The sequence below is a fragment of the Genypterus blacodes genome, unplaced genomic scaffold, assembly GCF_046128005.1.
Source record: "Genypterus blacodes isolate CSIRO-AG114 ecotype Tasmania unplaced genomic scaffold, CSIRO-AGI_Gbla_v1 ptg000156l_1, whole genome shotgun sequence".
NCBI classification, from domain to species: Eukaryota; Metazoa; Chordata; class Actinopteri; order Ophidiiformes; family Ophidiidae; genus Genypterus; species Genypterus blacodes.
The window spans coordinates 8,856,807-8,878,476 of NW_027466957.1; the positions used below are offsets into that span (position 1 = coordinate 8,856,807).

Consider the following 21,670-nt stretch of genomic DNA (forward strand, 5'->3'; position numbering starts at 1 on the left):
GCCGTCAGCATTGTTATTAACCTTGACTTCTCTTTGGTAGAAACAAGTCTTGATTTGTTGCCGTTCATGAGGCTGAATCTGACGTCTATGCTGCCCTCTCATGGACAACATGTGGCATGACAACCTTCTGAAACACCTGCAGACACCAGACCTAAATCTGAAAACTGTATTTTTATATATTTTTTTTATTGTAGTTGATCCCACGCGGGGTGGTACAATCATGTGATTTAATTAAGAAAACATTTTTAAATTTATTAGATTTTGACCAAAGTTCTACTGAATGTGCCAAATTTTTGATATATTTTATTCAATAAAATAAAATGAGGAAAATGCTCCCCTCACTAGAATTCGAATCTATGACTTCATGTCCATAAGTTAGAGGAGATGTTATTACAGCGCCACCTTCAGGCAGACCGGTGCCAGACTTCCTGCATCGTGTCCAGGCGGCCCCACTAAGTCTCAGGAGGATCAGGAGGAACAAAGCAGCGCACACATGAATCACTTCTTTACAGCAGCAATTTCAAAATTTATTGAGACTGATTGATTGTTGCAAATAATAGTCAAGCTAATTCTTCCACTAAACATGAAGTTAGAAAGAGGCTGGGCTGGACCGCAGGCCGGCCACAACACCACAACAGGAGGCTCATGGTCAACTGTAAAAATGTTTTGTGATCAGTACTATCAACCCAAAAGAGAGATCTGCACAAGAGCACTTCATCTGCCCCAAACAAACAGGTGTAAAAACAGGACAGGTTTTTTTGATTATTTAACACATTTTGTTACAAACACAGGTTTATGATAATCATCAATATAAAGTCAGTATCATATTGAACAATATTCCCAATGTAAAATAAACAAACCTCCAGCTCGGAGTGCGACTCTTTACAAATCAGAGACCCTCGGAAACTGGAGAGAAAATAAATAATATATAATAGTAATATAAATTCATATATATGAAGGTATACACACACCACTCTTAGTAGAAGAACAAAATCTCAAATAAAAAGCGCCAATTTTGAAATATAGTATAATATAGATATACCCATATCTATGGCTTCATGATTTGCACATGTGAATCAAGCTATACAGGCTAAATGAGGATTGCAATTTGTACACGTCTAAGAAGAAGAATACCCATAATCATCTGCAGCGGAGCAAACAGTTCCAGTTTTGCATTGTGTGGAATGAGACGGTTGTGTGCAGATGCCGAAGATGTCGCTTTGGTATGACAAAATGAACACAGGCATGCAGTTAGAAGAGCAAACAATCAGGGGCCACCAAAGGTCATCCACACGCGGCGAGGGGAGGGGGGGGAGGAGGGGAAGCCTAGACGCTCGGCTCTGATTTGTCGCTTTCCAAATCTCGATTCTCAAACATTTCGCGCCTCTAATCTGATTCTGATCGGCCGTTTGGAGTTTTCAATCTCTATCCGCTGATACACACATGCACGGAGACGCACACATTCACACACACACACACGCACGCGCTCGCTTGCAAGCACACGGGTGAAATGTCATTGAGGCACATATTGAGGGGTCGATGGCAGACGTTTTGTTTCCTGAAGCACAACCCGGTATGAGGAAGAAGACGTACAGTACAGGCCGTGTGAAGAGCACGGGGCTGGGACACACACACACACGGGCAGACACACACACACATACATCCAGACGTCTCAGTGGCCTCAGCAGCACCACATGGACAGAGATTTGTCAGTGATCACAGGTTCCTTCCACTTCCACCGTTTAACATTCATCAGTTTCCTCACCCGTCCTCTCTTCTTTCCTCTCTAGCATCAAATCAAAATCAATAAACAGAAAGAATCCCAAACTTTTCTTTGATAATCGGGTCAAACAAACCCCCCCACAATAAATAACAATTTAAATAAAACCTCATCGCCTGAACGTGAAGAAAGCGAGGGGGGGGGGCTGATTGGAAGTGCAGTCCAAGGCCTGATGGGCGTGACCAATGTGTCTCCGCCTACAGGTCAGAGATAGAAATGCAGCATGTAGACAAACCACCTCAGAAGGAGCAGTGGCGTGTGTGTGTTGCCTACATGCTGCATCTCTACAGACAAAATGTTCGTGACAGGAAGTCCCCCCCCCCCTCACCACACACACATGCACACACACACACACACACACTCCCAGGTCCTTTTTTTTTGCGCAGCCCTTCATCCTCATCATCATCATCATCATCACAATATAACACCATACTATGTGCACTTTTCCAAAAAAACAAAAGCGTGACACAAAAAACTGTGACGGGTTGCAAATTAAAAACAACAAAACGTTTCAAACCACAACAATAATAAATCCCCCCCCCCCCTCCAAAAAAGCACCTGCACACACACACACACACACACACACACACACACACACACACAAATGCTCACACACGCACACAGGCCGGTGAAACCAAAAGCACTTTATGTATACAAGGTACTCGATTGTTTGTTTTTTTTTAGGTTTTTTTTTGGTTGGATATTAATCAATTAGTGAACATTAGTGATGCAGAAAGCGGAGTGCTTGATTATACGCTTCAATCAAATATCTCATCGAGGTTTGACAGTGGATTTTGTTTTCCCTTTGTAAGAAAAAAAAAAAAAAAAAAAGGGAGCAAATACGACAGAAAAAAGCGTCAAACTGGCACGATAGAGTCGCTGCAAAGCTCCATGGCTTTACTGTCCACAACAAGGCAAAGGATAAAAGCTCTCTTCTTATACAGGATATAGAAAATATAACAAAACTAAAGAACACACAGTAAAGCTTAGCATCCAGCACTTAATAATAATTAATAATAGTAACATCAACAACAGTAATCATAGTTCTGATAATCATAATAATAAGACGTCGTCTGCTTCACAAGAGCTGTCGATTATCTGTGCTGCCCAGAGCGAGGAAATCAATAAAGACTCTTTCTTTTTCTTTTTTTTTTGACACAGGACGCTCACTTTCTTTGCATACAAGCACCCATCAACACACACAGAGAGAGAGAGAGGGAGAGAGAGAGAGAGAGAGAGAGAGAGAGAGAGAGAGAGAGAGAGAGAGAGAGAGAGAAGGAGAGAGAGGGAGAAGGAGAGAGAGAGAGAGAGAGAGAGAGAGGGAGAAGGAGACAGAGAGAGGGAGAGAGAGAGAGAGAGGGAGAGAGAGAGGGGGAGAGAGAGAAAGAGAGAGAGGGAGAGAGAGAGAGAGAGAGAACAAAAAGTATTCTTAAAAAGTTAAAAATCCACAATAAGATTTTCAATAAATAGCTGTTACACAAAAATGATCATCACACCGATTCACACACAGTTTTGATCCTCTTCTCTTCTCTTTCTTTGTTTTCCATCTGGCAAATGTGGAGAAACAACGTCGACGAAGGAAAGACAAACCCGAGGAGGGAGAGTCTGCATGTTCAATGATCAGAAGTGACGAAGAAGAAGAAGGATGTGTGTGAGGGTCTCTCTCTCTCTCTCTCTCTCTCTCTCCCTCTCTCTCTCACACACACACACACTCTCACGCACCAAAACGCACTCCATTCCCGTTTGAAATTCCCACTTTTACCAAAAAAAACAAAAAAACAAAAACCAACACAAAACAACAACAACAACAACAACAACAAAAGAAAAAGAATCGTATATGTACATCCAGGAAAAACTCCAGTATCTTGTCGGAATGGGTCAAAAAGAAAACTCAAGCGAAGAAGAAGAAGTCGAAGAAGAAGAAGAAGAAGAAGAAGAAAGATTAAGGACCCCACTGAAAGGCATAGGCAATATAAACAGCAATCTGCACGACCATTCAGTGATTTCTATATCGCGATAACAGTCAAGAGGACGTAGGAGCGTACGTCCTTAAAGGTAGGTGCGGTCACCGAGTTGTTTAGCTAAGTAAAGATCAGATCCAAAATGTAAACGGTGGGTTCAGGGCCTCGATAGGAGTCAGTTGTCATTAAAGTGCTAAAGTCTGTGGCAGTAGGACTCAGCGATGTGCCTGTCCCGGCGTTCCCAGCTCCTCCTGACCGACACACCCAAGCTTTGCAATAGATTTAGACACACTCCTAACCGTCGGGGCGTCTAATGGCACCAACACGCCCCCTCCTGGCCACTTCCCTATACGCCCGCAATGATCCGTGGAGTGGTGGGGGAGTGGGGGGGGGTCTCCATGGTGATTGTGATGGCGGTTACAGTCCAGGTCCTTGACAGTGTCCTCGTTTTGCGTTTCCTGTTAGAAAAATCTCAGGAGTGTGAGACCTGAAACCCTCGAGGATTAAAAACAATCAAACACAAAAAAACACTGCATCAGAAGTAAAAGGAGGTAAAGCAGAAGAAAGCCCGGCGTCACCTAACCACCGCTCTGTCTTTCTGCTGTGGCAGCCCAGATTGCTGTGAGAATAGTGGAAAGTGTGTTGGTGTGTGTGTGTGTGTGTATACGTGTGTGCGTCTGAGTGTGTTTACTCATATTGGTTTTAGATCATTGTCGCGCATCGTCACCCTGCAGGCGTTTCCCTTCAATGGAAGGCCCGTCCACAGCGGGACAGACGGGTAAAGAGGACAGAGGAGCGCAGACGTCCTCAGAGATCAACAAAGCCGTGGAACCCGAAGCCCGGCGGATCCTAGGAGATCCAGGCAAAGTCCCTCTCGCTCCCGTTCTGCTGCTCGCCCTCCTGTGCCGAGGAGTCGCTCTCCTCCTTCTCATTGTCCAGCGCTCTGTGTCCCTCTGCAGGAATCCCTGAGTCCTTCCACTTCCCCTCCTCCCCCTCCCCCTCCCCCATCATCTCTACGTCGCCCTCGGCCATCATCTCCTCCTCGCCCTCCCCGTCGCCGTCGCACTCCGCCTGGTCGTCGTGGAAGCGGTGGTCGCCGGGGTACAGCTCCTCCTCCGGGGAGATGTCTCCGCCCACCTCGCCGTTGTGGTCCAGCAGCGCCGCCATGCCCCTGCCGGAGCAGTCGGCGCAGACGCCGTGGCGACGGGATCCGTGTTTGATCCCGACGCTGGCGGCCGACATGAAGACCCGGCTGCAGACTTTACACACGTACTTCTTATCTTTGCTGTGGACCTGCAGGTGGACACACACATCACCCCAACATTACAACTCACACCTTGAGAGTGTTTGACTGCTCCCTACTGGTGATGAAGCGTCGCTGCACTCACCAGCGTGTGTCTCTTCATGTGCTCCCGTCTGGTGAACTTCTTGCCACAGATCTCGCAGGGGTAGGGCCGCTCCCCAGTGTGTGAGCGCATGTGCCTCTTCAGGATGCACTGGTGCATCGCCGAGAAGCTGCAGTAGGGGCACTTGAACTTTTTACGGATCACCGTGAAGTCGTTGACTGCGAGGAGAGAAGGAGGGAGGGAGGGAGGGAAGGAGAGAGGAAAGGTAAAAGAAAGACATTAGGCTTTAATTGGGAGCTCTTTTAAATAAAGCTAGGTGTTACTTTTCGGTTATTACATTTAATTAACCACACGGTCTACAAATGCACCGTCAATTCCCACGGCCACACCGATGCCAGTCAAAGCTACAGTTGCCCTGGCAACAGCTCTACCTTCATACTAAAGCAATAAAGGCAAAGAGACACTATAAACACCGACACAACAGTGGGTCTGCTTTAGTTTGTGTAGAAGGTCTCCGCTATGGACAACAAAGACTCAGACAGAGAGACAAACAGAAGGAAGACGAGCAGGATGAAGGCTGGGGAATAGAATCACACACACACACATACACACACAGACGCCAGGGGAGGCTGTGGCAGAATGAAGCAAAGATTTAAACAATATTGCTGTAAACAAAATGAAATAGAATGCATTTCCTTCTCTTATGTGAGGGATTTGATCTAAGAAATTAAATCTAGACTGAATTATTAATGTTCAGCTATTTGAAGGGCATTCATGTCAACAGATTTTGCATGTGTGTGTGTGTGTGCGAGTGCCAATAAAGATCAGGATCGGCTTTACAGGTACACGAGCACAAAACACACACACACACACTCTCACACACATCTACCGTACAAGAAAAGGGGGGAATCGAACACACAGCTCAGGGTTGTGAACTACGAGCAATATATATTTACCTCCCGCCAGCTCTGATTACAGACGTGACAGCACGTCGGCAAGAACCAGCATACACACGCACACACACACACACACACAAACTGCACAAAAGATCAGAGCGTCTGTACGGCATTGTTTAAGAGTGAAAAGAGAGTGAGAGAGAGAGAGAGAGAGAATGTAATGGTGGTGTGAATGAATGAGTGACTGACACACACACACACACACACACACCTGGATAAAAGAGAGCTGTGGAGGTTTTCACACGTTCCATCACAATTTAATTACAGAATCAAAACTACAAGCAGGAACATCTGATGTATAGAAAATGACATCGCTGTGTGTGTACACGTGTTTGGGTGAGAAAATTCAGAATTTAAAAAGGAAGTATTGCTTTTATATTTACAGCAAGAAACACACACACACACGCACACACACACACATTCGGTTTCTTCACGGTGAGCTTGTGGAGCGACGCTGTGATATTTCAGAGGAGAGAAGGAGTGGGTGTCGACCATTCGGGTATAGTTTTCAACCGAGTGGGCATATAAGCACACACAGCTCCTTATTTAGTGGTGATAAACCTCTCTAATGTGTGTGTGTGTGTGTGTGTGCTTCTACTGCAAACCTCACAAGAGGAAAGGGTTCTTTTCTCTCCTCTCCCTCTCCCTTTCCCCCCCTCGTTCCTCCCCTTTATCACAGCATCTTTCTATCACTACGGCCGTCTAGATTAAAGGGCGTCGCCCCCCTGGTCCGCCTGCTTCCTCTTTAAGTGGTGGGGGTCAAAGGTCAAGGAGGGCTGGAGCCGCGGACGAACCAATTACAGCCCAGCTCCAGCCGCACTCGAGAAGACAAGAAGAGTTGCATATCTGGGTAGGCGGGGGGTGAGAAAGAGTGAGAGAGAGAGAGAGATGGACAGAGAGGAAGAAAGGGACGACACCCCACCCCCCCCCCATCTGTGCCTATTGTCTTAGACTGCTTTGTCCATTTTAGAGCAGCACCCCCCGTCCATCTGCACCCATCTGATAGCACCGGCTGCAGGTAACCATGGAGGACACGTCGCTACGCGTCCAGCGGAAGACTGGAAGATATAAAACTCACAACGTTTCTTCTTCTACTGTGTCATTTTGTTGACTGTTACTCCTGCATCTGACAACACACATAACCTGAGTGTTCCTTCTGTGAGGCTGCGGTACCCCTGAGCTCCTCCAGGTGGTGTGGTTGCGCATGCAGTGAGGAGAAGAAGCCGAAGCAGAAGTGCCTTTGTGCCCCGAAACGCTGGGCTGGACAACAAAGATAAAGATCTGCCTGCCTAAAAAAGGAGAGGAGAGTTTAGGCAGACGAGAGACTGGCGACACAGAGCCAGACTGAGTGGTTGAGATCAAGGGGGGTGGGGGGGGGCGGGGGTGGAGAGACATATACCCCACCGCCCACACACACACGCACACACACGCACACACACACGCACAGGCTTCCTTTCCCCGCCTGAGAGAGAGAGAGAGGAAGTCACCTGTTCGTCGGTACATTCAGTGCTCAGATAAACACAATTTCAGATTTCAGTCCAAAAGAAAATTCTTCAGACATCAAAATGTTGCATAGAAATTTTTAAACACCAGTAGGAAAGGTTTGCCACATTAAACAAAGAAGTGTTCAAAACCAAATTCAGTGCAGATACGAGCCCCGACGCCCGCAGCTCCCCTCTCAATCCTCCACGTCGACGCTGCGATTGTGACTTTCAACTTTCCCCTCTTGATGGCGCTGCCACAGGGGGTCCTGCCCGACCCCAATCTGAGACATCTCCACCCCAGCGCCGACCCCTGACCTCACCGCCGACCCCATCTGGCAGCACACTTTAACATGTGTTGCCAGGTTCTTCTGGGTGCTAAAAGCCTTGGCGCAGGCGGGGCAGGCGTGTCCTCGCTCCTTGGAGTGGACGGAGGACAGGTGCCTGTGCAGGTCGGTGCGGTCCCTGAACTGTTTCAGGCAGTAGGCGCACTGCATCAGCTTCTTCTTGAAGTGGATGGTCTTCTCGTGGCGGTCGGCGTTGGATTTGAGCGTGAAGCTGGCGGGACATTGGGAGCAGAGGTAGCGTGCTGGGAGCGGCTCTGTGGCTCCGGGCCTGTAGGGAGACGGGTGGAGGAGAGGCTGGTAGTGCGGCGGGTGACGGTGCTGGCCGTGGCTGTGCTGCGGGACGTTCATCGCCGGCCAGTCCAGGGACAAGGCCATGAGGGACAAGGCATGGCGGTATTCGTGTTCCCTGAGATGCTCCAGGCTGCCGAACAGCCGCTTGCACAGGGAGCAGGCTAACCCCCGTGCGGGCCAGGCGCCGGGCTCTGGCAGAGCTCTCTCCCCTGATCCGGACTCTACACACAGCACCGTCGGCCCCTCGGTCCCTCCGCCAGCCACGGATGTAAAAGCGGGCCGGGCCAAGCCTCCAGCACGGCTCCCCTCGACCATCTGATCCCTCTCCACAGGAGACCGGTCGCCTTCCAAGGCTGAGGCGGCGAGAAGGAGAGCGAGAGTGAGAGCAGGGATGAGGCAAGAGAAGCTCTAACGTGAATGCAGACATGGCACGTGGTCACAGATCTACCGGTATCCGTACCTGTGCAGCCTTCCGCCGCGTGGTCTTCGTCTCTCACGACCTCCTGAAAGCACAAAGCACGCAAAGTTACATCACACACGCACGCTCCTACGGTCTGTATGGAATATCGTGTAGGCATGCGGGTCTGCAGAGCCGAGAAGGGCGACCTTCAGCTCACAAGACACAGAGACAAAGATGTTGGAAAACAAATAGGGAGGAGGAGAAACAGAAGAAGAAGAAGAAGAAGAGAAACAACATGTCAGATTGTTTTGAAGACAAAGATAAGCTGTGCCAGATTAGGAGCGAGAGAGAGAGAGAAAGTCACAACAGCACGTAAGGGAGCAGTCAGGTTAATCTACAGAGACTAATATTATCAGCCTAATACTCTTACACACTCGACCCCACCCACCTCGCATCTACAAGCCTCACCTCAGTGCTTCGCCCATTCCTTCACCCCCCCCCAACCCTCCCCCCTCTCTAAAAACAGAACTGGGTGCAAACAGATGGCTCGTCCGCGGAGACACGGAGGGCTTGTTGGGAAGCAGGTCCACCCAAATCAAAAGCTGCTCCTAAATACTCACCCTGCACAAACACACACAGACTGGCACGGTGTCACACACGCACGTGCTCATGCTGCCACGCTTTCACACACACACACACACACACACACACACACACACTCGCACACTCGCACGCACACAAACAGAACAAACAATTTCCTGGGACTGTGAGAGCAAGAACCTTTCATTGTCTACTAGTATTGATTCCATTCAGTCTCACCTCACTAGCTTGCCTGTTTATCTGCCCATCTCTAAACACACTACGCCACCACTGTGACTGCCAGTGTGTGTGTGTGTGTGTGCGTGCGAGCGAGTGTGTCGTCTCTAACGTGCCAAACTACATTACCGCTAATGCCGTGGCAATAAGGTGGCGGAGGCTTCGGAGGTGAATTTGGGTCTAGCTATATTAAAAGATTACGTGAGGAAGAATGAGCAACGTGGAGAAAAGAACGGGAAGAAGAAGAAAGCAAACAAAGCACAGAGAGGGGAAGACAAACAAAAGAATACAGACAGCATTTCTTCCCCAGCGTAGCAGGAAATATGCCAGATTCCACACAGAAAATGAGATACTGAGAGGAGTTGAGCGATGATGTGCTTGTGTTTATTGGAGACTTTCCAGCGATGCACAATAACTCCCTTCAAATTCACTGTGTTTCTATTTGTTTCCCCCCCTCCCCCTCCCCATCATAAGGACCCCCTCCCAATCCCACCCGCCCGGCAGCGTGTCACCTGCCGCATTAAGCCCACCCATCATCTCTCATCTCCCTCAGTGTCTGTGCATTAACCGGCCCACCCTCGGGTGCTCGTCTCCGCTCGGATCAAACTCTGCCTTTGACCGAGCGGGGAGCGGGCACCCGAAGAAACGACAGGGTGCTTACCTCAGGCGTGGCGGGGGGCTCCACCGGGCCCTCGGGGGCCTCTTCCACTTCCATGTCTGACTCTTCCGAGTGCAACCGGGGCGCCCCGACCTGCCGACCGGGGGCCTCCGGGGGCCGAGGCTCGGAGGGGCGCGGTGTGGGTGGATTGGGTGGGCAGTGTGTCGATGTGGATGATGGTGATGGAGGAAGATGAGGAGGATGAAGAGGAAGAAGAGGAGGAGGAGGAGGAGGAGTAGCAGAGGAGCCAGCCCCCTGTTTGTTATGAATAGTGGCCCCCGTGGCCCCTGGCCGGAGCGTGCTGCAGTAGTTGTTGGAGCGGAGCCCTGAGGAGCACAGGAAACGAGTCTCACCCACCCACTCACGTACAACTGCAACTCTGCTAGCAGCTGGCCACCAGAACACAACGGGAGAGAGTGGGCAGGGGGCACACAGAGGCTGCCAGTGCTACGCTACCAAACACTGTGGAGAGGGGGAGGAAGAAAACTCTGAAGTTTCACTTTCCACCAGCCAAGGGGAAAGGGTTAGGGCTTCTCTCTTTCTCTCTTTTTCTTTCACTCCTCTGCTCTCCTTCTCCTTCCACCCACATGTGTGAGCATAAGATGGCACGGTGTGTGTTTTTTTTCGCAGTGTGTGTGTGTGTGTGTGTGTGCGGTGCGAGAAAAGTAAAATGCATATAAGAAGAGGCTGGAGAAGAGGGCTGGAGGATCCTCAGTAGTGTGGAGGGAGATTGTTTTGGATAGTAGCCATGTTGAAGCTTACTTTTTGTACACGCAGGGTAAAGGACAGATATATCCACTATGGAGGATGTTACCAGCAGCAGCACGTACGCCGGGCAAAGAAGCATTTTCACTTTTTTTCGGTAGAGCCTTTAGGTCTCCATTACTGCAGCATCCACACACACACACACACACACACACACACATACACACGCTTCACTGCAACATTAATATCAGGGTTTAGGTGGGACTGGGTGTGCATATATACACACAGTACATATTAATCACAGTATAAATATGTATTGCAGATTACTCTCAATGTTGTGTGTGTGTGTGTGTGTGTGTGTGTGTGTGTGTGTGTGCACGTAGGCAGCGTTTCGGGGAATGTCTCCAGAGTTATGCGGTGGGTTAGCCATTCATTGCCCTCCTCTGCACGACAGGCAGAATCACACAACCATGAGGCTCGACCGTGGACGGATTCCTGGAATGTTCAAGTACCGCGCCCGACACTCCCCACTCCCACTTACTGAGAACACACAAATAATACTCACCCCCCCTTCACTCCACCCCAAGACCAAACCCCCCCACCCCCCCAGCAGGGAAGGGAGGACAACTTGAAAGAGGGAGAAGGAGAGATAGAGTGAGAGAGGGAGGGAGATATAGAAATGGGACGCAAAAAGTAATTCACCTCGTCCACCTGAATGGACAAAAAGGTCCGAATAGGTCGTAGGCCTCGTGGGAAGAGAATCGAAGGTAACTCACCACTGGCTAAGAAGCTAATCAACTAAGACTTACTAAGTGTGTCAGGAGGAAACAGCCAGAGAGGTGTGTGAGGATTTATTCCCCCTGAGGCCGATAACCTGCGGACGGTTTTACTCTCCTGTTACTCTGATGACAGACACCGTGGAGGGAAATGGCCCCCGGGTGTAGATTCCTGTTTCAGTTTCAGTTTCAGAACGGCTGTATCCGACCCCTTCTCCCCCCCCTTAGCAAAAGTGACCTTTAAAGGGAAATATTCCACTCGCAGACTTTGTTATTTCTCATCCCCTTGTATTGATATCGGCTTTTACATTGATCCAGGCTTCTTCTCCCCTTTCTTTACTGTCCTTTTCCTTCCCTTTGCTCTTGTCTTCCTCTGCCGTTTTCCACGTTTGAGAACCTAGATCGCGTTGAAGTCGGGATAACAAATAGAATTCGACCCCCTCCACCCCCCTCCCCCCTCCCCCGGAGAGTTTCCCCCGGGGGAGCCGCCAGGAGCTACAGGACGGGTCCAATTTCAACAAACCGTGGACGTGGAGTGATGAGAACAGCCAGTGGACAGACAGAGAGAGAGAGAGAGAGAGAGAGAGAGAGAGAGAGAGAGAGAGGGAGAGAGGGAGAGAGAGAGAGAGAGATAGTTCAATAATGTCGGTGTGATCCCTGTAGTTAATTGGCTGTTCTTTTCCGGGCAAGTCAGCGGTGGCGGCATGAACAGGTGCACGGGGACGGTCCGGCAAAATCCATTGTCTGGCATTGATCGCCCTGACGCACGGAGAGGGAGAACGGGGCCTAATCCCAAGGAGCTTAATTGGGATACAGGACAATGATTGACAGGCGCAAATCATTCCCTACTGTATTTTGGGCATCAGAATAGGCGTGGGTAAAGTCAACAAGGGGGTCTGAGGTCAGATCGGGGGGAAAATTTGGCGATTCGGCGGTTAAACTGCGGCGCATTGATTCTCAGTTTTGTTGTGAGGTTTTATTAAAATGTCAGTTATGTCCTGAAAGGAGGAAGTTCTATACCAAGGCCTTGTGTTAATATTCAGTCGTCCCTCACCAGGTGAGCCAGGTGACCTCGCTCTCCCCCCTCCCCCCCCACCCCCGATCCATACTTTCCCAGGGTTTCAAACCAACGCACTCGTAATGGTCAGAAGTAAAAAAAAAAAAGAGGGGGAGAAGAGACAAGAGTGAGACGAATGGGGAGAGACGGCGGGGGAGCTGGCTGGACGGGGGGAGGGAGGCAGTGTGAGGGATGAGTGTTAAGGAGGGGTGAAGGAGAAATAGGTAGGAGGGAGGAATGGCGTGAAGGGGGGGGGGGGGGGGAAAGGGAAGAAAAAAAAGGACAGGAAGGATGTTAAGCAGGGGTGAAGGAGACGCAGGGAGGACGGGAAAGTGGGGAGAGGAGGGGGGATGAGAGAATGGAGAGAGGGAGGGGGGAGGGGGGAGGAGGGAGGAGGGAGGAGGGAGCGGCGATCTGTCAAACCGGGCAGACGTGTCCGCCCAGTAATCTGAGGTACAGTGTTTGTTTATTGTCTGTCCTCGTTTAGACACAAGGGGGGGAGGGAAGGGGGAGAAGGAGGCGCCCCCCCCCCCCTCCCCGCCCCAACAGGCCTATACTTCCCTCACCCCGCCCGATTGTGTAGGGAAACAGAAACGCCGCGTTCGGGTTAACCAGAGAAACCTCCCCAGTGACGGCTCACACACACACACACACACCATACGACAAGAGGAACACAAACAAATAACTCAAATTCTATTTGGATCATCGCGGCTGTGTGTATCCATACGTATGAGCCTGCGTGTGTGAGTGTGTGTGTGTGTGTGTGTGTGTGTGTGTGTGTGTGTGTGTGTGTGTGTGTGTGTGTGTGTTATTGGAGCTCGTATCTGTGCAGTGACAGCACCCGATTCTCATCTTTAAGCACAGAAACACCTCACTCCCGCACACTTAACTCTTCTATACACAAACAGGGCGTGTGCGTGTGTGTGTGTGTGTGTGTGTGCGTGTGTGTTCCCGCAACTGTGAATGGCGCGTCCTCGGGCCTATTCAGTCTTGGCCCCCCGTCTTTCTTTTAGTAGGTGACTGAGGGCAGTGAGGAGGCTGGGAGTTGCACCCTTCCGTTTTTGCTTTTCTTGCGATCACAAAGACAGACAGAGGAGAGGACAAAAGATCCAATTACGAGCCAGTAAAAGCAAGAGAAACACAAACAGACGAGGCAGCGCACACGCACACACACACACACACACACACACACAAACACACACACACACGTGCGCGCGAATGTGCCCACGCGGACCTGGACTCGTGGAAATATACACTCACACTGGCGGATACACACTGTGGGTTTAACACCTTCGCCGAGAGGCAGGAACACTGACTGAACAAGCTCAACGTCGGGATGAATTAAAAACTAATAAGGATCATTTGTGTAATTAGAAACTGATTTATTCTAAAATGACAAATATGTGAATCGGAGTGTTTACATTTCCCACAGTTAATTGTAATTTCATTATATCTCATTGAATCAAACAAGTTTTTGTTTGGTCTCTTTCCCCGATTTTTGAGGAAACATTTAGGTTTTGAAGGAGCGTCCAGCACCGTCAGAGTAAAGAGGAGACGTACAGTCAAGTAAATAATGTATAACGTATTTGACTCGCTGGATTTATGCTGTTATTGTGCCGCCGCTGATACACACATACACCAAATCTGTCATATAAAACCAAACAAATTGTCTCACAACAGCGAGAGCGATCCCAGCAAAATGTTCTCTCACTGAGTCACCGCTGACTAGTCATCACTGGCATCGCTGCACACACACACACACACACTCACACACACACAGATACAGAGTTACACAAATACAGTGGATGATGAGGGAAGAATCTCAGCAGCAGAGGACACTCATGTCAAAACGCCGTCCCGTCTGTGTGTTTTATGTCTCGCTGAGCAGCTACTCAAAAAGCCACTAGACATGAAGCAATCGGTGTGTAAGTTATAATGAGTTGGTTGGACATGTGTGTGTGTGTGTGAGTGTGTGTTGGTGTGTGTGTGTGGGTAACGACCTGTGTGAGCAGAGTGTTAGTAAACAGGGACTTACGAGACAGGGAGTGTCCTCCTTTGGGCAGGTACTCGTACAGCAGCGGGTTGTCCTCTCCCATCATCTCGGCCCGCAGAGACAGCAGGCTGTTCTTGCTCATCAGCGCCGCCTTCAGGTTAGCCACCGACGCAGCGGCCACGGCCGCTGCCGTCACTCCGCCCCCGACTCCTCCTCCTCCGGCGGCCTCCTCAGATTCGCCGCCACCGCCGGCTCCGCCCAGGAAGCCGCTCTCCGCCGCCAGGGCCTCTTCCTGCTTGAGGAAGAAGTCGAGGCGCTCGCCGCGGCTGTCGGAGCTGTTGGGCTCGGTCACGTCTGCGCCTGGACGGAGACAAACAGAAGAAGACTGTAAGATCGATTGTAATCAATCTACGATAGCGGCAGCACTGTCTGAACTGCAGTGCCCCCTGGTGGTTGAGCTGTTCAGCCACATGAAAGCGCGGCGGCGCCGAGTCAGCGCCTCAGCCCTGTGTTTAAGGTATCGTCTGCAGACACGTCAGCGCTCTGATTCATCTCTCCCTCCCCGGCTCCCTAACACACCTCATCATCGGCAGTCTACAAAACACAGGGAGATCAGAGAGAAAACCCAGAGACGAGGTGTGTGTGTGCGTGTGTGTGCCTGTGCGTGTTTAGCCGTCAGTGTGTAGAGAAGCTGTCAGCGGTACACATGTCACTGGAGGTTCAACTGTGGATCTACAAGACTGTCAGACCGCACTGCTGACGACAGCTCCACTCCACGCTCACGCAGACAAACAAACACACACACACACACACACAGCGCAAACTCACACAGTGCAAACACACACTTTCTCTGTCTCCTAATTGACATTTCACTGATGACAAGTTTGCTTCCCCACCTTCCGACAAAGTGCCAGACAAAAATACACAGCATGTACATAGCAGGATGAGAGAGAATGACTCGTCTGCACCTAAAACAAACACACACACACACACACACACACACACACACACACACACACATGCACGCATTCTGAGCACCAATTCAGTTGTGCTACTTCTGACATCCTGATGTTTAAATGCATCATTTGACAAAAGCCAAGTGACAGCTGGAATCACGGTAAAAGCTTAAGAGAAACAGGGGATGGGGGAAGAATTAAGAGAGAGAGATAGAGAGAGAGAGAGAGAGAGAGAGAGAGAGAGAGAGAGAGAGAGAGAGAGAGAGACAGAGAGCAAAATTGCGGCGTTGTCCACCGTCAGGTCTGGTTGAGTGTTCCTGTGATGTCTACAACCCCGTGATCGTCTGCTGCAGGGGAGTCAAGGTGACGCCGACTGTAGTTTGCCTCCACGTCTGGAATACCGATGGGCATACACAGCCTACTGGGTCAATGCTGACGTCACACACACACACACTCCTTGCATGTCATTTTTCATGCACTGTCGGGTAAAGATAGCAAGATTCATGTCCTGCGCACACTTATAGGCGTGGATCTTAAACGTTGAGATATTGAGGACAGAAGTGCGGCGATGACGTGACAGATATGTGTGTCATCCACATGGCAGCCATCAAACTACTGGCACACATATACACACACACACACACACACTCGGGCACACGAGAATATATAAAAGAGGCGGTAAAGCAGGAGATGCAGAGAGAAAAGTGACATGGACGGAGAGAGAAAAGAGAAATTGTAAGCGAGAGCGGAGGTGTGGAGCTGTGGAGGAAGCAGAGATACACACAAAACACACACCGCCCCGCTACACGCGCACGCACACACACACTAACTCACACAAAGTTAATTAAGGTGGGGGTGTAGAGGTTGGCGCAAGGGGCATAAGGTGCAGGAATTCATTAGAGCTCTGCCCCCTCCTTCAGTGGGCAGCCCGGCAGCCACAGGAGTCAATCAATAACATAGATCTGCTTGGCCAACAACAAACACACACACACACACAGGGAGAGAGACATTCACACTCACACAAGCATGCATCCATGGAGGAGCAGAGGCAGACAAATGGAGAGAGAGAGAGAGAGGGAGAGAGAGAGAGGGCATAAGAGGAGAAGGAGGGAGAGAAAAGAGTCACCTCTGACCCCCATCTCCCTCCACTCATCTGCTCATTGGACAAGCCGCCGACCCCCCCCCCCCCTGACCAATTTTCCCAGCATTCCCCCTGGTCACGTACGTCTACAGATGGAACACGTCCGCCCTCCCGGTCGTCTTACAGTAGCGTTCAATTCAGTCACGCCGGGCGAAGACAAAGCTCGGAATCACTTTACGATTTTTCTACAACGTTGAGACACGAACATCTGTGATCGCCGCCGCTGACACACACATTGACACACACACCCACGTGTAGCGCGCCACAAAGTGCGTCCTTGGCTTGGCGAGGATTTACCCACATTACAGAGAATAAAGCGTAAAATATTAGAAATTACCATTCAGATGCCCACAAACAGGCTTCAGTCGCAAATCATCAGAGTCTGCTACATAATCCAGGACTTATGTGGAGCTATTTCTCCATCTTGTGAAGAAGACGTGTTAGTTAAACCTTCATCCTGTTCCGACAGATAAAAATCATTTAGCGCCGCAGGAAGGGGGGAAACCTTATAATCCCGTCGCACGGCGCTTATGGATTTCATCAGATTTCTGCCTCGGAGTTCCTGTGAGGATTTGCGGGGACGCACGCGCTCGCACGTCAAACGGGTTTACGCGCTGTTTTGAAGAAGCGGCGCGGTTACATCATACCCTTTGTGCACATATGCTGAGTGTTAACATGTCAAGGAGACAAACCTATGCGTCTCAGCCGTATGTAGGATGCCTTTGAGGTAACATATGGGGCCGCTTGGATGTAAAGACAATAAACATTTCTCCGGCCTATTCTCCTTTCTTCTGCCTTTCTAGTGCAGCGGTCTGCCTGTACTGAACAGAATTTTCATTTTCCCCTTCATAAAAGAGTCCGAATAATTTAGATTTCTGCTTTCTGAAGAGATCCTCCGTTTAATTTGGTTGCCATGGTAGCCGGGCACCCTTGGCTTCAACATTTATGCTAAATAAAACCCCCTTTTAAAAGGAGAGACAAATATGTGGAAATGGTGGTGTCTTTGTTAGCGTGTCTGTGTGTGCGCGCACGGCCGTGTGAGTGTGTGTGCGTGCGTGTGCGTGTGTGTGCCTGTGTGTACTGTACGCCTGTGTGCTTGTGCGATGCTACAAGCTATGTGGGGGCTTGGGTGGTAAAAAGCCGACAGAATCAGACTCGCCTTGGAATAGAAAGAAAGTGTGTGCAGACACACACTCGAAATGGGTTGTGAGGGACGAAGCGCTTCTCTTCTATTCAGACTTTCAGCTAATGGATAGAAGATACAGTTTTATGTGCTGTGGTTGGGAGCAGCACTGTATATCTGAGTAAAGTGTAATAAGTGTGTGTGTGTATGTGTGTGTGTGTGTGTGTTTTACAAGGGGAGTTGTGTTATTAGAGAGTGTGCCTCACCACAGCAAAGAGGAGGAGAGGAGGCCTGAAAAGGGAGAGGAGGGTCAACTGACCCAGTTTGACCCCTGACCTTCTGTTCTGATTGTGCTCAGGGAGTGTGTCTGTGTGTATCTCTTTGTGTGTGTGTGTGTGTGTGTGTGTGTGTGTGTGTGTGTTTGAGCACATGCCCCCTTTCCTTGCAATTGAAACCAAACACTCTTTTGTGTGAGGGAGTTTCAGAGCGAGCGTCCATTTTCCAAAAATAACAGGTCGATGAGGAGTGAATGAATACCGCCCATGATTTGGGCCGCGAGTACTTATCGGAATCAATACTAAAAATAGTTGGCAACGAACTTCAGTATTGATTGGTTGGTTTATGTCCTTACACACCAATGCTACGTCACCTCGTAGAAAAACACATTGGAGCCACATTCAGTCTGTGCAACATTCAGACCATCTAACAGTTTTCCTCTTTCATAAGAAACCGAAAAAGCAGTTTTCAATATCCACAATATCTACGACAAACGGTCACTTTGGTAACATTTTCCGCAACCTGAGGACTGAGGCTCTGTGTTAATGTGCCTGAAAGCAGCACCAGCGCAGATTTATCCTCCAGTTTCAGCATCAGTGTTTAATGTCCTAAAAATAATAAAATGTGAAAAATAAATGTAGTACAAATTACTCACACTTGTTTACACGCCAATGCGAGATTCATGCGATAATAATTCTACCTCCACAACTTCTGTTCGTGTCCATGAACAGCGCCACTTAGAGTCTCATCAATGATTTATTTCATCATTTATTTGATCATTTATTGTTCTTTAAAGAGACCGGAGTGTGTTTTAAGTTGGTTTGTTGCTTTATGAATCACTTTTAGTGAGGAAAAACTCGCTTTCCTGGTTTAAAGTGAGCACAACTTCCAGCGCTGGAGAGAAATTATTACAAAATATAAGTTCTTTCCATCAGATAATCGAAAAAATAATTGACAGACTAATCGGTTATCTCACACACACTGATAGACGTTCCACCTCTCACAGTTGCACACAAACACAAAAATGACTCGAGTCGTTAATGGACACGGTGCTGTAACACCTCTGGTCAAACAAACACACACACACACACACACACACACACACAAACACACACAAAGCCACGAATGCCATGCCTGCAACTCAACTGTGGCCAAACAGAAAGAAGAGAAAAGGTCCAGAAGGAACGAGTGACTGAAGGAAGAAGAGGAACGTAGGGCTGGCGGTGTGTGTGTGTGTGTGTTTGAGTATGGGAGTGCAAACAAAGGAGACAGACTCTCTCTCACTGTGTATATTTGTGGGTGTATGTATGTGTGTGTGTTAGACAGAGACAGAGAGACGTCTTGCCCCGACTCAGCCTGTTAATGGGGAGGACGAGCCCGAGGAGGAAAAAGGACGAGAGAGGACGTGAGAGCCGTGTTGTCACGCCGCTGCAAACATGTGTCAGAAACGCCAGGCTCCTTCCTTCCTTGCCTCGCCGCCGCCGCCGCCGTTTTGTTCTTTCTTTTATGCGCGATTAGTGCGGGTTTGTCCTGGAGTGGACGGCCAGGGGAGGGAAAGGTGGAAGTTGCTTCCTCAGCATGCCAGAGTTTGAGAGGGTAAAAAGTAATTTCGGCCGAGAAGGGGGAGTGAGGCACTAAAACAGCTCAAGAATTCAGAGGCAATTTAAAAAGCAGTGTGGGAGAGGGGAATGAAAAAAATGCTGGGTTAAAAAGGAGGGAGGATGGAAAGTAAAAGAGGTTGTTATTCTCTCTCTCCCTCTCTCTCTCGCTCGCTTGTTCTCTCGCTCCCACTCCCTCTCTCTCTCTCTTTCTCTCTCTCTCTCTCTGTTGTTTTTAGGGACTAGCCGGGCCATAACCTCCAGGAGAGATAGGGAAGGGTGGGAGGTGGTGGTGGTGGAGGTGGTGTGTGTGTGTGTGTGTGTGTGTGTGTGTGTGTGTGTGTGTGTGTGGATAGGGAGGGCTGGCATAAATCAAGCAGAGCCTGAAGGCTGGAGAGGAGGGAGGGACAGAGGGAAGAGAGAGAGAGAGGGAGAGGGAGAGGGAGAGAGTGGTAAAGGACAAGGAGGAAGAGAGAGAGCGGTGAAAGAGTGGTGGTAGTACAGCTGGGGGCTCAGAGAGAAAAGGGAGAGAGAGAGAGAGAGTGTGGGTGGAGGGGAGGAGAGGTGCCCGGCAATTGCAAGTGCGGTGGGGTGAGAGGTGGATGAAGGGGTGATGGAGTGTGGGTGGGTGGGTGAGTGAGTGAAGGGGGGGAGTACAGAGAGGTGAGGGGAAGGTTACAGAGTCTATGCGGGTGGGTGGGTGAGTGGGTGGGGGTGGGGGGTGAGCGAGTGTAAGAGAGGGAAGGAAGAGATGGGAGAGAGGGTGCGGGTGAGTGTGAGTGTAAGTGTGTGTGGTGGGGGGGGTGGAGGATTGCAGGGCTCAAGGTAATCTGGGGAGTTAATGCAGCTTAGAGGGACTGAGAGGAGTGGGAGGGAGGTAGAGAGGGAGAGAGATAGAGGGAGAGGGAGAGAGAGGGAGAGAGAGAGGGAGAGAGAGAGAGAGAGGGAGGGAGAGAGAGAGGGGAGAAAATATAAAAATAATAGGGTCAGCGGGGAAAGAGAGAGAGAAAAATGAATGAAGATGTATCAGAAACAAAAGCAACCAAAGAGGACGAGAGCGAGAGAGTGAGAGAGAGCGAGAGAGAGACAGAGAGAGAGAGAGTCACGGTGAGAATACAGGGAGAATGTTAAAGCTGTGAGATAGGAGAGAGAGAGTGAGAGAGAGAACGAGCAAGCGAGGGAGAGCGGAGCGAGCTGAGTGTGTGAGATAAAGAGTGGGCTAATGAAAGGTAGGGTGAGGCTAAGAGAGTTGGCGGGTGGGAGGGAAGTCGACAGAGAGAGAGAGAGAGAGAGCGCGAGAGAGAGCGGGGGAGAGAAAGAGAGAGAGAGCGGGGGAGAGATCGTGCGAGAGAGAGAGAGAGCGGGGGAGAGGTCTGCATGGGGAAAGAATGCTGGGTGGGGAAGGAAGGCAGACACGCAGGGCTTTGTGCTAAAAGCAATGAGAGAGAGAGAGAGTGTGTGGGGGGGGGGGAGGTTATGTCTTGGCTCTGTACTGGTCATCCTGGAGGGAGGAACCGGTGAACGGGCATCGACCCAAAGCCCAGCCTGTGTCCCGGGCCAGCGTTTGAAGGGTGAGAGTGGAAAGTGGAGGAGGGAAAAGACGATGGGTGGGTATCCTGTACGGAGAGCAAGGGTTATGGGTCTAAACACACACACACACACACACACACACACACACACACACACACTGACCAGCTCAAAAGCTCACACACTGATTAGCCTGTACAACGTTCCTATGCAACTACCTGGGAAATACACACCCCACACAACTGATCAGCATCGATGAATGAATCAATATGACCAATTATCAATAACAGAGTAGGTCAGGATTATTGACACTGATATCAGGATTGTTATTGACACACATCTGATCACTGCGCAGCAACAAAACAGCCCATCCTCCATTTTCAAGGCCTTAAATTGAGACAATTTGACATTTTCCGACACACACACACACACACACAACGGCATGCAGCCTTTTCACAAGTCTGCGTTAAGTGGCCGCCCGA

The 21,670-nt window shown here is 49.7% G+C and overlaps 1 protein-coding gene across 4 annotated transcripts in view; it reads right to left on the bottom strand.

Moving 5' to 3' along the window:
• Nucleotides 1-2,169: 2,169 nt before the first annotated feature.
• Nucleotides 2,170-21,670, bottom strand: part of zbtb46 (zinc finger and BTB domain containing 46) — a 51,295-nt gene continuing 31,794 nt past the window's right edge. For 2 of the 4 annotated variants that reach the window (XM_076166913.1, XM_076166912.1), the window contains exons 4-7: nucleotides 14,610-14,927; nucleotides 10,040-10,362; nucleotides 8,623-8,665; nucleotides 5,312-8,515 (exon numbers count right to left, since the gene is read on the bottom strand). In XM_076166913.1, the coding sequence (XP_076023028.1) occupies nucleotides 7,722-8,515; nucleotides 8,623-8,665; nucleotides 10,040-10,362; nucleotides 14,610-14,927 (1,478 nt within the window). In that variant the 3' untranslated portion in view covers nucleotides 5,312-7,721. The other 2 variants (XM_076166915.1, XM_076166914.1) reach the window with 2 other exon arrangements.